This window comes from Garra rufa, chromosome 1 (assembly GCF_049309525.1).
Source record: "Garra rufa chromosome 1, GarRuf1.0, whole genome shotgun sequence".
Taxonomy (NCBI): Eukaryota; Metazoa; Chordata; class Actinopteri; order Cypriniformes; family Cyprinidae; genus Garra; species Garra rufa.
Window position 1 is genome coordinate 95,690,496 of NC_133361.1, and position 16,541 is coordinate 95,707,036.

The window sequence follows — 16,541 nt, forward strand, 5'->3', positions numbered from 1 at the left end:
CTTTTTTACGTGTGTGTTTTTGAGACTTTCCTGGCAGCGAACTCCTCCCACGCGGGTTACTCGTACACTTTAGCCAATCAGATTTGAGCCTGTCGATCGACCAATCATAACCCGCTGTGGGCGTGCCTACCTTACGTTACATCATCATTGCGAGTCCATAGTTCCAGAATCCAGATACGATTCAGCTGTTGATCGTCTCATTTTGTTTTATACTGCATGCTTACTTAAAAATCGGTCGTTTAGACACTCGTTAACGTGACCCATGTAAGCCAGCAGCTGCTCAGAGTGTATTATGTTTTAATATTTATCGATTGTTATGTTTATTTAATAAAGAATCATTTACCTGGATACCATACTGCATAAAGAAATCAAAATTATAAACTCAATGTAAAGCATAAAATAAGGTTTTTACAGATGGGACATGTAAATAAATCGAAAATGAAAATTATCTGTTTGGATATTTTTCAAGCAGTCTCTTGTGGTTTCGTTTTTTATTGAAAACAGGAAAGAGCTGTAAGAACAAAACTTGTCTTGTGTCTCAAATCCTATCCTACGATGACACGCTTTCAGCTGATGACGATGTAATAACACACATTGTAAACCATGTACATTTAAGTTTGTTTACGTTGCAGCCTGCAGATACTATTTATGTCAGAATTGTGAGGCTTATGATGTACAAGTAGCTGCTCCTAATTCAACCTCTGCCACAAATTATGAGGTGATGTCTGATGTGAATCTAGAAGTTTCATTTGGAACTGTAACTCTTTCAAAACAATCATGCTACAAACCAACCATTTTGACAATTTCAACTGATTTAAGTCATGCATTATTACTACATTTCTTTTAGAATGGTACCCTATGACTTTGTATTTGTTAAGGCATAAAGCTTTGTTATGCATTGGTAAATGTTCTGGTTTTATGTCAGAATTAAAACATTCAAAACAAGTCGGAACTTGAATGAAGTTTACTGAATAATCTTTGGTGCATTCCTTTTTTTGATCAGTCTGTTTGACTGACCAGCAAATTCCACAACTGGTAATACTGAAGCAAATACAATAACCTAACCCAATTTTGCTAACCTAACATCATCTTGTGTATTGTAATCTCAAAGATTTTTACATCACTGCTCAACATAAAATTAAACATGGTTAATCATAATAATATAATATTTTATAAAAGTGAATGAATGTTGATTACATAAAAAAATGCATAAATGTAAAGTACATAAATGAGATAAAGATGTGAATGAAGAGGTATGTATCTGCCATCCAGATGTTGTTCCAAAGTGTTAAATCCTGAAAAAGGCAAGGAAAATGATTAGTGTGTTTTAGGTAAACACTGCATCCAGTTGCACAAATTGTTAGTACAAACACACCGTTATTCATACACTGAGTTCTCGTGAGGTCTATTCATCATTACATAAAGCTATATTAATAAAGGCAGGGTCAGTGCAAAGTGGGAGCTAGACCCAGCGTTGTTAAACAAAAACATGGCAATGAACAGAAGTCTTTCTTCATTTTGGCCAATATACAGGACATTGCGACTAGCACAAAACAGCATCTTTGGCAACACTATCTGTTTTCATAGCAGCCGCTGGCTTACACTGGTCACATTAACGAGTGTGTCTAAACGACCGACTTTACCTTTAGTTTTTTGAGCATGCAAAATAAAACAATACACCTTTACTTGGCTAGAGTTACCTTAAATGAGATGATCAACAGCTGAATCGTATCTGGATTCTGGAACTATGGACTCGCAATGATGATGTAACGTAAGTTAGGCACGCCCACAGCGGGTTATGATTGTCGATCGACAGGCTCAAATCTGATTGGCTAAAGTGTACGAGTAACCCGCGTGGGAGGAGTTCGCTGCCAGGAAAGTCTCAAAAACACACACGTAAAAAAGGCTATTCGTACATTCACAGTCCGGGATACACTCGTGATTTTTAAACATTCAAAATTGTTGTACACAGTTGTAAATCTGTGAATTGTGTTTTGCAATTTGTGAAACGTATTTTATGAATTTATATATTTTTTTTTTGCACGTGAACTGGTTTTTGTGAATATTTTTTTTCGTGCACGTGAATTGGGACACGCATGTGTGCATCGTGTCTTTTGCGTGAATTATTAATGAGACTAATTTGCTTCCATAGAAGAAGATTAGTTTCACTGCACTCTCTGTTGTTTTGTTGTGATTCGGTTTAGTTCAGTCTGTGAGAAATGAAGTTTCTGTAAATAGAAAAATAACGTTTTTGAATCCAGTCTGTAAATACCTGTAATATCCTCATCCTCACAGCTGTGACTAGGTTTGGAAGCAAGCAGGAATATCTGGAGAAGTATGAGCTGAACTGAGATATGCTGAAGATGTTTATTAAAGTGGAGAGTGAGGAGAACACGAGTGAACTAGAAAACTGGAGAATAAAACAGGAACCAGAACCTTTGAGAATAAAACAGGAGGAACCAGAAACCTTTGAGAATAAAACAAGAGAAACCAGAACCTTTGAATAAAACAGGATCCAGAACCTTTGACAATAAGCCAAGAGGAACCACAACCTTTGATAATAAAACAGGAACCAGAACCTTTGAGAATAAAACAAGAGGAACCAGAACCTTTGAGAATAAAACATGAAGAAAAAGAAGGTTGGTTTTTAATCTTCATTTCATCTTTAATGATTGTTTGTGGTACAGCAGGCTTTCAAAGCTTTAATAATACTGACACAATAAATGGAATATATCATATATATATATATATATATATATATATATATATATATATATATATATATATATTGACTGGGAGCAACTTTGCAACTACATGTCAACTAACACTCTTTAGATTATTAGTAAACTTGGATTAAGGTGAGGCTAGGTAGTAGATTCACATATTTGCAAAGTTACATATCAGTTTGTCTTTTGGGGAACCTTCAAAATACAGTGTTTGAATATATTTAGCATAATACTAATAATAATTACTGGCTAGCTGACATGCAGTTGCAGAGTTAGTACTCAAAAACTGTCTAAGACTGAGACTTATGAAACTTAAGTCATAACTATGAGGAGATAATCATAGCCTTAAAAGCTATAACCACAAATAAGCAAATATTATAATACATTAAAACAGTTCTTATTTATACTCTTGAGATGATACAACATACTATAAGTTTTTTTTTTTATAATGCATTATGCATCCTATTTATTGCACTAAGCATACCCTTAAATGCATTATAAATACGTGTTTCAAAGAAAGTGTTACTCAATTCTTTCATGAACAGATCAAACAAGGCTGATGCAGGAACAGTAGTGTTAACTGTAGTCTTAGTGTGCGGCAGAAATAGTCCAACATTAGTTCATACAACATTTTAGGAGAGAAATTCAAGCACTTTTCAATGACTTTTAAGTATTTCATACGTCTATTTCCAGCACTTTATAGCTCTAAAATCCAGTTTAAATTATATTTTTAATGGGACCAAACACAATATATATCAAAATAATGTTTTTGTAATTAAAAACATTTATGTAAAATAACCAGTAGATGGCAGCAGAGGCGCACTTATTGACTCATTAGTCATTCATTTTGACTTCCTTTATATTTTGAAATGATAAAATAACTATTTTAAAACAACACTTCATCAAGAAACTTTTTTTGTGTGTATATAGTAAGAAAAGTCTCAAAACGCCAAACTTTTCTTCACTTTGTGACTGAATCGCACATCAATTATAATCAATTAAGTTGTTGGTCAGTTGATAATGGTACATATAGTAAGAGTAGAATATATACATTTTCTATATGAAAATTTGATTTTCATGTCACTAATGTAAATGAAAGTAATTTTTGCATGTCTCCTAACTCAAGTTCAGTGCTTCGTTGTCAAATGTGTTTTACCAAGCAATAGACGTAATATTTTTCAGTAACTGTGCTTCTAAATTCAAAACAGTAGTAATTTTATGATTGACTTTTTATGCACTTTTAAGCATCCTATGATGATGCTAAAAAGTGCATTATTTTGTGTATTTGTTGTGATGCAATGTGTTTATGCAGTTTGAGGTTTAAAAAACATGTTATTTTAATGTTCAATAATATGAACATTATTGATGCTCTTCTCTGCCCTCCCTTTTTGAAACGCTTTGATTTTTACACGTTGTTGATGGAAACCGAGGTGTTCTCTGATTGGCCAGCTATCTGTGCTTTGTGATTGGCCGAATAACTTAAGTGTGTGTTGTGATACCATTTCTTGGCGCATAGTAGTCTTGTGTAGCCACACCTTCAGACTGATGGCTGAATGTCTGGAATTCATGGCAGCTTTGATGAGTAGCGTCTCGCTGCAGCCTGCGGTGGACATCCAACAACGCCTACATCCAAGTGTGACGCCAGAGGCCACGCCCATGTTCAAACACGTCACACATCCAACATATTAAATAGTATTAACATATATTAAAATAGCGATAATATGATTAGCAATGTTCACATTTGTGGACATATCTTTAGAGAATTAGATGAAAATGAAAATAAGTGTTACATTTACAATAACAAAACTTAATTGTCCGTCTAATCTGATCTTGTCTAAGCTATGTCAAAATCGATTGTAATAAACGTGAATTTATGTCATTACACAAACAAATAGGGTAAGGTTTAAATGTTTTATTACCAATTACCAGGACTGCACGATTTTGAGAAAAAACCTAATTGCGGTTTTTCTGACAAATATTGCGATTGCGATGCGATTTTCGGTTTTTGCGTTTGATACTTTTAAGTGCATAAAACTAAAATTCTGAATAAAATATGTTGTTACTTTTACAAAACAGAGGGTTAAATAAACTAGAGCTCGACCTCTATTGGTTTTTACCGATACTGATAGCTAGGTTGGACCACACTGGCCGATACCGAATAATTAACTAATAGTTTTTGAAAATGGATACTGAAAGGCAACTAAAATAGTGCTCTACTAGTTTAAAAAAAAGTATTAAACCATACTTTGTAAATTAATAAAAAATATTAATTATATATTGATCATTAAAGTTATTTCATAGTTCATTAATGTTAACAAAATAAACTTCAAAATTTAACAATATATCAGTAAATGTTGAAATGAACACACTCTAACAAGGAACAACACTTCTATTATATAGCTTTCATAAATCTTAGTTGATGTTACAAATTGTAAAGGGGTGGGAATCTTTACATTTTAACAATATGTAAAATTGCAGTTTCGATGCTTTTTGTTTATATTAAAATTAAGATTCAATTTAATTAGATTTTATATTAAATTAATTTCGTGCAGAATTTACTTTTTTTTTTTTACATAAGCAGGCTACTTTTTAAAACCATAGACAGTAACATATGACAGTGGCTGCTTTAACAGGCTTCAATGAATGCACCGATCTATTTCGATATATCAGATGTTTTGTCCTGCTCTGAAAACATAACTGGTTGTGTTTACATCACTTTTATATAAAAGTATTCGAAAATGCAAGTGCATCTAACCGCATCCGCAATCGAGCTTTTTAGGACGAACAAACACAAAGAGAAACTGAAAGTCTGTCAGTGCGCGAGTTTTGTGCATCTAATAGTACTGCATTACAAACGGCAGAAATGAAGGCATATCTAAAGTAAAACACTGCGGGTGGAAGCACACACTGTCAAACAATGCGCACGTGTCACATAGTGCAAATTCTATGCATTGAAGCCCGCTGCGTCTCTAGCACACACACGTCCCATATGCGGGGCAAAAACACAAGCTCGTTGAAAAGAGTATTGCGATGCATCGGAGAATCCATTTTTCACCCACCCTTAATGAAACCAGGCAAAAGTGCAGCGCTGCATTGCGCGGACAACTCGCAGGTATCACACACACACACACACACACACACACACACACACACACACACAGGACGCGTCGCGTGTAATTCAAGGGGAAGTCTAAAACAGTTTATTTAATCACCAAACGGGCAAATGTTTACTTCAAGAATGATCAAAAAAGCAGCAAAGATTAGTTTAAACAGCAGATCAAACGAAAAGAGGAAGAGCGATATATATTGTAGCCATTTAAGATTTTTTTTTTCTGTTTTACATCGTTTAAATATTATTTGTTTGTGTTTTGTTTGTTTAATTTGTTTATTACGAAAGAAGTTTGTGTAACTTTAAATGTCATAAAGGACGTGGTATGAATTGGACGGCAATACCGCGGGAGAATTGGGGAGGGTCAGACACACTTTTTTGACAATTTCGTACGTTTTTATTTGTGGGAAATCCTTTCTTAAACGAATTTCGTTTTGTATAATTTTTATCGTAATTTTTAATACATATTTTTGTTGATCAGTTATTTAAATCAAATAAGAACAAGGAAGGCATTGTGAAATAAAGTGCGTAACTGCCATGCTTCCGCGGCCTGAAGAAAAGGCTAAAACATAAATTATATCTCTATATGAAGCATACAGACTTTATTAGAGCTACAGAAATAAAAACGTTTCGCTTAAATGCACAATCCTTAATCTTCCAGCCCAGGGTCAAGTCTTTATGAACATTTACAAAGATTTGGGACAGATATGATGTAATGTAAAACTATGAATTGGCTGCTTTGCTGCTGACAGAAAGCCGGTGCATTGCATACAACCTTGTTTCCATTGCCATTTCTGATTGGCCAGCAAGCCAGGAACGCAAGATTCGACCATTTTGATTGGCTTATAGGTTTGTCATTCAAATGTCAGAGGCGGGGAAAAACCTCAGCCTCCAGAGGTTAGGTTATCGCGGGAGTTAAAACCTCAATATCGATGCGATAAAGGTTAATCGTGCAGCCCTACCAATTACCCAACCAAAGCAAGCGTTTTACCGGCTGTTCAAATGTAATTAGTTGTAATTTGTATTATTTAATGCAAACTGTTTTGTTTACATCCCCGATACAACATACTTCCGCCATTCTTGCACATGTAACATCGGGATTCTTTTTTTTTTATTATTATAGAATAATTGGTCATTACAAAAATAGAAAAAAAATAAATAAAAATCCAGATACACAAAATACAAGCTTAATCTGTATACAGTAATACAATATGTATTAAGAGGGGAAACTAATACCATAGAGAGAAAAAAAAACTTATAAATGAAAAGTAAATAAATAAACAAAAACTAAATTAAAACCTAGAAACAACTAAACAATCGTTCAAATTTTCTTCCTTTTCCCTTACATATACAAAAATTATATTGTGGGAGCATAACCAGAAAAAAAGTTCTCTGTGAAATGTAACAACAAATGTATTCATTTGTTTTAAATACTTTTTAAAAACTTCTATTTCTGTTAAAAATAATTTACATTTTGGTATGCATTTAGCAAATTTCTGTTTATGATTATAATATTTGCCTTGCAAAATGACACAAGTCTTCCTCATGCAGGTATTATCAATGTCCATGAATTTAGAAAGAGCTACTTTACATGGATAAATTTCGTGAAGTATTTTGAAATGCACCGCTTTAAGGCTACCGATGGGGAGGGGAGTCACACGATGACGCATTGACGTTGGCGTGGTGTCTGACGTCACACATGGATGTGGGCAGGGTGGGATGTCCACCGCAGGCTGCAGCCTGCCTTACTTTGCTTTGATTGGCCAAGGCCCGCCCATAAGGCCGTTTGACAGACATGTCAAACAACCAATCACAGTTCGTTTCGTTCAGCGTCACGTTTCGGTGCGTGGAAATGCCCCCACAACAACAGACGGGCATGCAATAGTCAGTCACTGAAATAACCAGCATTGAAAGTTAAATAAGTAGAGGGAGAACAAGCAGTAAGTCAGTAATTTGTTTGTGAGCATCCTAAATGTGTATAACAACAATGGCATCTGTATAAGCACATTTTAGCAAAGCACAGAGTTAATCAGTCTGCGCTTTGTTTCCCAGCGGACCGAAAAATAAACGCAACACTCACGTCTCCTGGACATCCCATCTAATTCAACGAATCAGATGACGACTTCGACATTCCTGAAATGTTTCCAGTACTGAATTCTTTAAATATGAAAATGTACTTAGAGGCCATCAGTCATAAGCACAGACTGTTAATGCAACATTGTGATTGGCCCACTTTATAGCCCTAACCCTTTGTGAACATCTGGCATTGTGAGGTGCTCTCCCAGGAAACAGTCCTCCGTAAAATGCGCATTACACACTCGAATATTTGCATTTCACTGTTCCAGAACAGTGTTGTAAATATAACTTAAAACACTGATTTCTAGTTGTTTTTGTATTTGAAAGGCCAAACAAGTATATGTTAAATTGAGTAAACTCACTGTGGACCACATACCGCCTGGATATCGATGTCACAAAACTAAAAATTACATTTAAAAAACAAACAATCAAAAAACTCCAAACATTTCTCTAAATTGTTCTGGTAAAAAAAAAAAAAACGAAACGAAAAAACAAACTTTCTATTAAATACAAATCTGGTCTATTTTAATCGCTGTAACAGTATAAGCTGTTTGGCGGAAATAAAGATTGGCTTCGGGTCGGACTCGGGCCAAAAATTTTGATAAGCTGTCGGACAAAGGCCGGGCTACAGCCTGTGCGTCTCGGGCCAGGGCCGGGCTAGGGCTTAGATTTAAGGCCCGTGCAGGGCTCTAGCGTGCTTCCATGGTGGAAGTTCAACAAAGAGCGCTATCAAAGCTGGCACGTTTCACCTTTAGTATTCCCGCATCCAGTGCGCCTTCAGAGCGGGCCTTTAGTGTCTGTCGGCGCAAACTGGAAGAGAGACGCGCGGGATTGGGACCGCAGTCAATCAGCAACATTCTCTTCCTCCACAGCAATTTCATGAGTTCGCACTTACATATAATAAACAGTGTAAAAGTTAAAGCAACACTAAGTAACTTTTCCCTCAGCACTCAACGCTACAGGTTGGAAGGGGAATTGTCCATTGCCGCTGTCGTAAATAATTTAGCCTACCGTCGTTTCACATGCACGTTATTTGTTTGAAGGCTATCCAGGACCGGCTTTTTGACAAGGTAGAGTATGTTGTATGACTTAATGAAAGTATGAAAACCTTTTGTGAAGCCTGCCCTAAAGCAGGTCGCATTTGTAGTCTTATTTGAACTAAAAAACCGCGACCCGACAACCCAAACTTACATAGTGCTGTTATGGCCGATAGAGGGTCGCAAAGCGAATACGAAAGTCCCATTACACCGTTATGAGTTGATGCGCATAAGGGGAATAAGCGGGGGGCTCCAGCGGGGGCGGCGCAGCTGTGGCAGTGGGGGAAAGGACACAGAGGGGATGGTTGAAGTGGGCTAGAGATCAAGTGGACGGGAGTGGGCTGGCGTTAAAATGGGTTGACTGACTCGGGTTTGGTGGGTTTCCTTGATGAAGGAGCTTTCTGCTCGGATGTAGCTCTTGAAAGCTTCTGATGACCAGCGGCTAAGTGCTTAGATCTGCTGTAGGGAGAAGCCTTTTTGAGCGGCTGTGGCTGCTGCGCCTATATGGAAAGAATGGCTGGAAAAGTTTTCGGCTGGGGTACCAGAGAGAAGCAAAACAGACTTAAGGTGGTTTTGGAACCAGAAGTGTGTGGTGGGGCGGTTGAAGTCGTCTGTAAAGAGAGGGTCAGAAGGGAGTTTGGATTGAGATTTCCTGAGCTGGAGGAAGGCTAGGAGGGTTTGAAATGGTTGGAGGGGTGATTTAAGGTTTAAAATATAGATGAAGTGGCCTTTCTTTGTTTGAATGGGTGGGTTGAAGCCAGATGTAATGGCGAGCTCAGAGCATCTGAGGAAACCAAAGAAAGCCAGGATAAACATGGCGTCTAATGTGCGGGCAGTGAGGATGGAATGGTAACCTTTACGGAGGGTGGAGATGCAGTTGTTCAAAATTTTTAAAGTGATAAGTTGTCTGGGGTCTGGGCGGTTGGGCTGGGGTTTTTTTTGGATACCTTTGATGTTAAGGGAGGTCTGCGAATTGGTTATATGGGATGAAGGTGAGCCATATAACAGTTTGTGGAAAAACTGGATTCCGCTTAGGTATCCTTTAATGGAGCTGGCTTGGAGGTTTTTATTGGAGTTGAGATGAGAAATAAATAAGCAGGGAAAAATCAGGCAAAGGCAAACTATAGGCAGAGGGGAAAATGTTTAAAACATTTCCATGTTGTAAGGTAAGATTGGAGAGCCCTAGGGGAGACAGTTTGGAGAATGGAATTGATGGAGGCTTCGAGGACGGGTCTCAGAGGGTGGTTTACGGGAGAATGAGTGGAGTATTTCTGAATAAGGAGGAACTGGGGTTGGGGTCGGGTCCGCCTCTGGTGCCAGCGATCTGAATTTCTGCCAGAATCTGGGTTCTGATGGAGTTGGGTTCCAGGGGAGGTTCCTGCGCTAGAGCATTTGGAGATGCTGGAAGGGGCGTGGCTGAGGCTAATGAGAAGGAAAAGCGGGTCTGAGGAGGAGGAAAGGTGGCTACCGGGATAGGGTTGGGCGATGGCGACCAATTTGGCATCGTACGATGTCTAATGTGAAACATCGCGATGGACGATGGCATCGTCTACGGGGGGCGAGGGTGAGGGATGGTTGTTGTTAAATAATGTATTCATAACAAATTAATTAATTGTAGCCTACCGTGTCCACCAGTGCTTAATTTGAGCCTGATCCTGTTCTGGAAAATGTCAGATTTTGGATTTTTGCGTTCCGGTATTTGTTTTTAAAGATCCGGCATTAACAAGTGCATTAGATCGGGACAGTGCGTGCGTGCAGACGAGACAAGAGCAAGCGCGAGTTTATAATATAGATGCATTTGTGTTGGTCCTTAACATATTTTCGACCAGTCAGCTTTTTTAAGTTCAATAACGCTCTCAGTGTTTGCTTACTGCTTAACCCACTCTCTCCAAACGCATTTAATGAGCAGCAGAATGTTTAGAGAGAAAGGGTAATATCAGAAATAATACCAAATCAAGCGAAATATTATGTATTAACATTATAAACACTGTAAACATAGCTATAAGTTAGTTACCCTGACGCCTGACCCAAAACGAATGATTTAAATGTAGAGGTATTTAAAACAGAACAGAAATGAAACAAAATATATAAAGTTAAGAAACTAAAACAAAGCGAAACTAATAGGGCGTTGGGCTCATGCACCTCTGTTTTTCAGCACAAATCCAAGTGTTTCCATATTCCCAATGTATTTGAATGATAAAGTGTTATTTATAATGTATACTAGGCTTTGTATTGTACATTCGTATTTCGATGGAAAAAAATATATTCTCTTGTTTTTGTTCCAAGCATTCATTATGGTAAAACCATGAAAAGGGCATATTTGGTGTAGTTTATTTAATCTAATTTAATTCAAATTATTTTGATTTTTTTCTGCTGTTTTTGTATGCCTCATTTATTAATGTAAACGAACTTTCATGTAATTTGTATTGTGATCACTAACAACTTCCTTGTTATTATTTCCTCATAATAATAATAATAATAAAATAAGTAAAGATGCAGAAATTGAAAGCATGCATTTCATTTGGCTTTAAAGTGATTAAGTGTGTGTTTTTCGTGAGCGGGTTGCTGCTTCGGCGGGGGCGGGGCAGGGCGCTGCGGGGGCGGGGCGGAGGATCGCGATGCCGGCTCAGCATCGTGATGTTTATTGGCCATCGGCGATGGACGATGGCATCGTCTATCGACCCAACCCTATACCGGGACTGTAAGTGGAGGTAAGTCTGCGCTGCGGCCGTCTCCTGGGACGGAAAAAAGAGGAGGAAAGAGAGGGAGAATGGCGGGCATTCGGAGTCTGCGAGATTAGAGGTGGGCTTGCGCTAGGGACGGCTCCTGGGGCGGAGAAAAATAAAGAAGAGAAGAGAGGGGGTATGGGGGGCACCGGTGCTTGTGCCATGACTAGGGGAATGCTCGTGCTATGATTGGATGGGGGTGCTGCGGGCCATGGGAGGGGAATGGAGTTAAGAGAATGGTGGGGCAAAAGCTGCGGACGGGAATTAGCCGCCGGTGTGGGCGAGTTCGTGCTACCGCGGCGGCTTGCAAAGGCGATGGCCTGTTCTCCGCCGGCATGAGCAGCAAGCTTCCGCTTGGAAGATCGAGAAGGAGGGCATTGGCTGGCGACTGCGGCGTTCGGGGCTTGGCCCAAGCTCTGATGGCTTTTGCTGCGTCCTGGCGTAGAGTAGGGAGCCCTGTGGGCGGTCTGAGTGAGGCCCTGGAGGGAGGGGTGGACTTTGATTTCTCCTTTGGTTGGAGAGATGCGTAGAGGCCGAGGAGATCCGCTTTGGAGGAACGGCGTGGGAGGACGACGCCGGAGCTCGCAAGCGTCTTGCGTAGCCCAGCTATGGTCCATTTTCCCTTGGCTGTGGCCGAGGAGAGGGCTGTAGCATAAGAGGACGCTGGGGAAGATGCCTGACGCCTGGAAGGGTGGTGGAGATGGCGTGATCTGGCGCCTTGGAGTGTAAGCAGCGGCTACGCGAGAGGGCCTGCGGCCCCGCGATGCAGCCACGGGCTTGGTTGTTGGATCCTGCGGACCGCTGGTGGTACGAGCGGCGACCAAATGATTGCAAAACTGCTGTTTTCATGTAGTTTATCATTGTATTTTTTTGCAAAGCAGTCTATTTTTATGTGCCGTGTGATGGTACAACATTTTTAATAAAAAATGAAATTATATTCAAATGCATTGTGTGTTTTGTCTTTCTGTGTTCTCATAGGCTAGCTACTTTCAGACATGCTTTCTGCACATTTACACCAGGACCATTCAAGCCTATGGAATACTTCAATAGCCAAAATCTAAGTACTTGAAGTCTAAAGAAATGCACGGTAGCCCAGGCTACTCTTCATCTTCCCTAACAGTGTGTCAGAATACCTGCAGGCCAAGGAAAGAAACAAACATGAATCTCTTGAATAATAGCAATACAAATTCTTTTTTTTCCCTGTGGGACGGGAGAAGACACAAAATCAATGCATCTCTTATCGTGCGGGAATAAATTCAAAGAGTTTTGCGGGTGCAGGCGGGAGTGGAAATACATATTGCGAGAGTGTAACACACGTTGCGGGAGCGGGCGGTAATGGTCAGAAATTCAGCAGGAGCGACGGGAGCGGGATAAAGAAAACAGTCCTGCGCAGGATTCTAGAACACATTATCCGTGTATTTTCCGGAATGGCTGTGTGAAAGAGGCTGAAGTTGACGTAACACTGGTCTCTTATATTTACGTTGTTCGAAAGCCTGTGCAATGATGTAGTTTTGACATCTATCGACTGAACAGGGTTTTCATATTTGTTTTTGTGTTGATGCTGCTTAAGAATGAAATGGACGCAATGTTGTCGGGGTTTGACAAAAGGAGGGTGGGACGGTGGTTGGTATTCGGGGTGGTGACTAAAGGTGGTGACTGAGTAGATCAGACGTCACATTTTTACAGAAGTCACTGCGTCTTGTGAAAAGGAACAGCTACTTTAAGCAAGCTGTGTGCAGTTTACTGTGGATTGACTGTTTTGAAACTTATACGGTAGTTACATAGCCCCTAGACCTCAGTTATCATGAAAAAAGCCAGAAAATTTAGATTTTGACAATATGGGACCTTCCACTTTTATAATATATATCTCTTTGGTTTTGAGACTTTAGGCTTTGCAGCTTCACAAATCTTATCTAATGCACAAACAGCTTGTAACGCTCCAAAGGAAACCGCGTCATATGCCCCTTTAAATTATCTTTGTTTTTGATATCCCACACACCATTTCTACCAAATCTGCTTCTGGCGCCACCATCTGTAGGACTTATTGGCACTACTCTCAAATGTTAGTTTTTCATGTTTTTCAGCTTATAACAGTTTACTGAAAATGAACCCTTCTTACTTGTATTTCAGAGTTGATTAAAGAAAAAGAGGAGAATGAAGAATCAAGTCAAGTTGAGGAGAAAAATCATTTTAAAAATGGAGAAAGACCTTTGAGTTGCTCTCAAGCCAAACAGAAAGATTTAAAGAAAAGAAGAGCAGAGAAATGTTCCACCTGCACTCAGTGTGGAAAAAGTTTCACAAGAAAAACAGATCTTGAGCGCCACATGAAAATTCATACTGAAGAAAAACCATTTACTTGTGATCAATGTGGGAAGAGTTTTTCACGCTCATCAAGCCTTAAGGAGCACATGAACATCCACACTAGAGAGAAGCATCCATGTGATCAATGTGGTAAAGTGTATTTAGCGGCTTCAGGTCTGAGGAATCACTTGAAAGTTCACACAAAGGTGAAGCCACATTCGTGCCATTTGTGTGGAAAGAGTTTTTGCCGTCTACAAAGTTTGCAAGTATATGAGAATATAAATACTGGTGTGAGAGAATCCATGTGTTCAAAGTGTGAAAAAATTTCTACTTCAGTAACTTATTTAAAACTGCATAAGAGGATCCACACTTATGAATGTTCACAGTGTAACAAGATATTCAGTAAGTCAGGAGACCTGAAAATACATGAGAGGATCCACGCTAGAGAGAAACCTTATGAGTGTTCACACTGCAACAAGAGATTTAGTCAGTCAGTACATTTGAAGACACATGAGAGGATCCACACTGGAGAGAAACCTTATAAGTGTTCACACTGCAACAAGAGGTTTATTCGGTCAGCATGTCTGAAAATACATGAGAGGATCCACACTGGAGAGAAACCTTATAAGTGTTCACACTGCAACAGGAGATTTAGTCAGTCAGCATATATGAAAAGACATGAGAGGGTCCACAAAGGAGAAAAACCTTATGAGTGTTCACACTGCAACAAGAGATTTAATCAGTCAGTACATTTGAAAACACATGAGATGATCCACACTGGAGAGAAACCTTATGAGTGTTCACACTGCAACAAGAGATTTTATCAGTCAGTACATTTGAAAACACATGAGATGATCCACACTGGAGAGAAACCTTATGAGTGTTCACACTGCAACAAGAGATTTAATCAATCATCATATCTGAAAATACATGAGAGGATCCACACTGGAGAGAAACCTTATGAGTGTTCACACTGCAACAAGAGATTTAATCAATCATCATATCTGAAAATACATGAGAAGATCCACACTAGAGAGAAACCTTATGAGTGTTCACACTGCAACAAGAGATTTAGTCAGTCAGTTCTTTTGAAAACACATGAGAGGATCCACAATGGATAGAGACCTTATAAGTGTTCACACTGCAACAAGAGATTTAGTCAGTCATCAGATCTGAAAATACATGAGAGGATCCACCCTGGAAATGAACCATATCATTGCACTGCACATGAGAAGCATTTTATCTGTTATACACAGTCATGCAGAATATCTCTGGCAGATTTACACATACTGGTCTGGCATGTACTGTATATGTATATCCACCCCTACTGGTTAATTAGTAGGAGAGAAATCAATCTCATTAGTTTTACTTTTACTTTCAGTAGTTAATGATCATTTTGCTTTGAGTCATTATTAAATGTTACTTTTTTATATTAATACATTATCTTTACTTTTTATATTTTATTAACAAATTTGTGGTCAACTGATGTATTTGCATGAGAACATTTTTTTTAGCTTTAATAGTTGAAAGCCATGATGTTTTAGGCTTTATTTGAAATATCTAAATAAAACTTTTAAATGGAAATGAATTACAAGCCTTTATTGTCTTTGTATATATATATATATATATATATATATATATATATATATATATATATATACGGACTATACTGCTTTATTATCAGTGCTGGAAACAGTTGTGTTGCTTAAAATTTTTCGAAACCTGAGAGTTTTTTTCGAACAATATTACATATCTAATATGTTCAAAATTTTGGAGTCAGTAAATTTTTATTCTTTCTTTATTTGAAAGAAGTTAATGCTTTCATTCACCAAGGATATATTGAATGAATAAAACATGATAGCATAAATTTATATTGTTAGAAAAGATTTATATTTTGACTAAATGCTGTTCTTTTTAACTTTTTATTCTTCAAAGAATCCTGAAAAAAATAATCACATAAATATCCAAAAATATTTATAATTCTAATGAAAAATTAGGCTACTTACGATTGGAGTAACAGCTGATGAAAATTCAGCTTTGTTTCACAGGAATATTGTAATAAAATTTTGCTGTATCATAGTTTTTTTCTGTTTTTGATTAAATTAAAGCAGTATTGATGACTTCTAAAAAAACAACAACATTGGGATCAGTAAGACTTGTAAAGTCACCAAGGCTGAATTACTGAATAAGAACAGTAATATTATGAAATATTTTAACCATTTGTAATAACATTTTTTATTTGAAAAAAAAAAAAGTAAAATGTAATTTATAATGGCAAAGCTGAATTTACATTATTATTCCAGTCTTCCAGATCATTCAGGAATCAATATGCTGATTTGCTGTTTAAGACACATTTCAGACTTCATCAGTGTTAAAAACAGTTGTGTACCATTATTTTTTCAGTATTCTTTGATTCTTTTACAAAGAAAAAACCCAGCATTTAGCTGAAAAAGAGCTGAGCAAAAATACTTGGCAATAAAGCTCGATCTGACTTAGTGGGTGCAGAAACCAGCTGTTTTGTGCCATGAAACTGGTGTTAACTTGTATTTGACTCTTTTTCCCTTAG

General features: G+C 38.0%; 2 protein-coding genes across 2 annotated transcripts in view; one reads left to right on the forward strand and one right to left on the reverse strand.

The window, feature by feature from the left end:
* The window catches only part of LOC141322482 (uncharacterized), a 116,731-nt gene that overhangs the window by 86,204 nt on the left and 13,986 nt on the right, over positions 1-16,541 (reverse strand). The window lies entirely within an intron of this gene.
* On the forward strand, positions 2,471-15,188 carry LOC141340709 (uncharacterized). Its single transcript, XM_073845791.1, has 2 exons — positions 2,471-2,639; positions 13,805-15,188. Exon 2 carries the CDS (start codon positions 13,999-14,001, stop codon positions 15,094-15,096), a length of 1,098 nt encoding a protein of 365 aa, XP_073701892.1. The 5' UTR covers positions 2,471-2,639; positions 13,805-13,998; the 3' UTR covers positions 15,097-15,188.

What these genes read in the sequence shown, in the direction of transcription:
- LOC141340709 (XM_073845791.1), top strand. Translation starts at nt 13,999, where the DNA reads ATGAAAATTCATACTGAAGAAAAACCATTTACTTGTGATCAATGTGGG.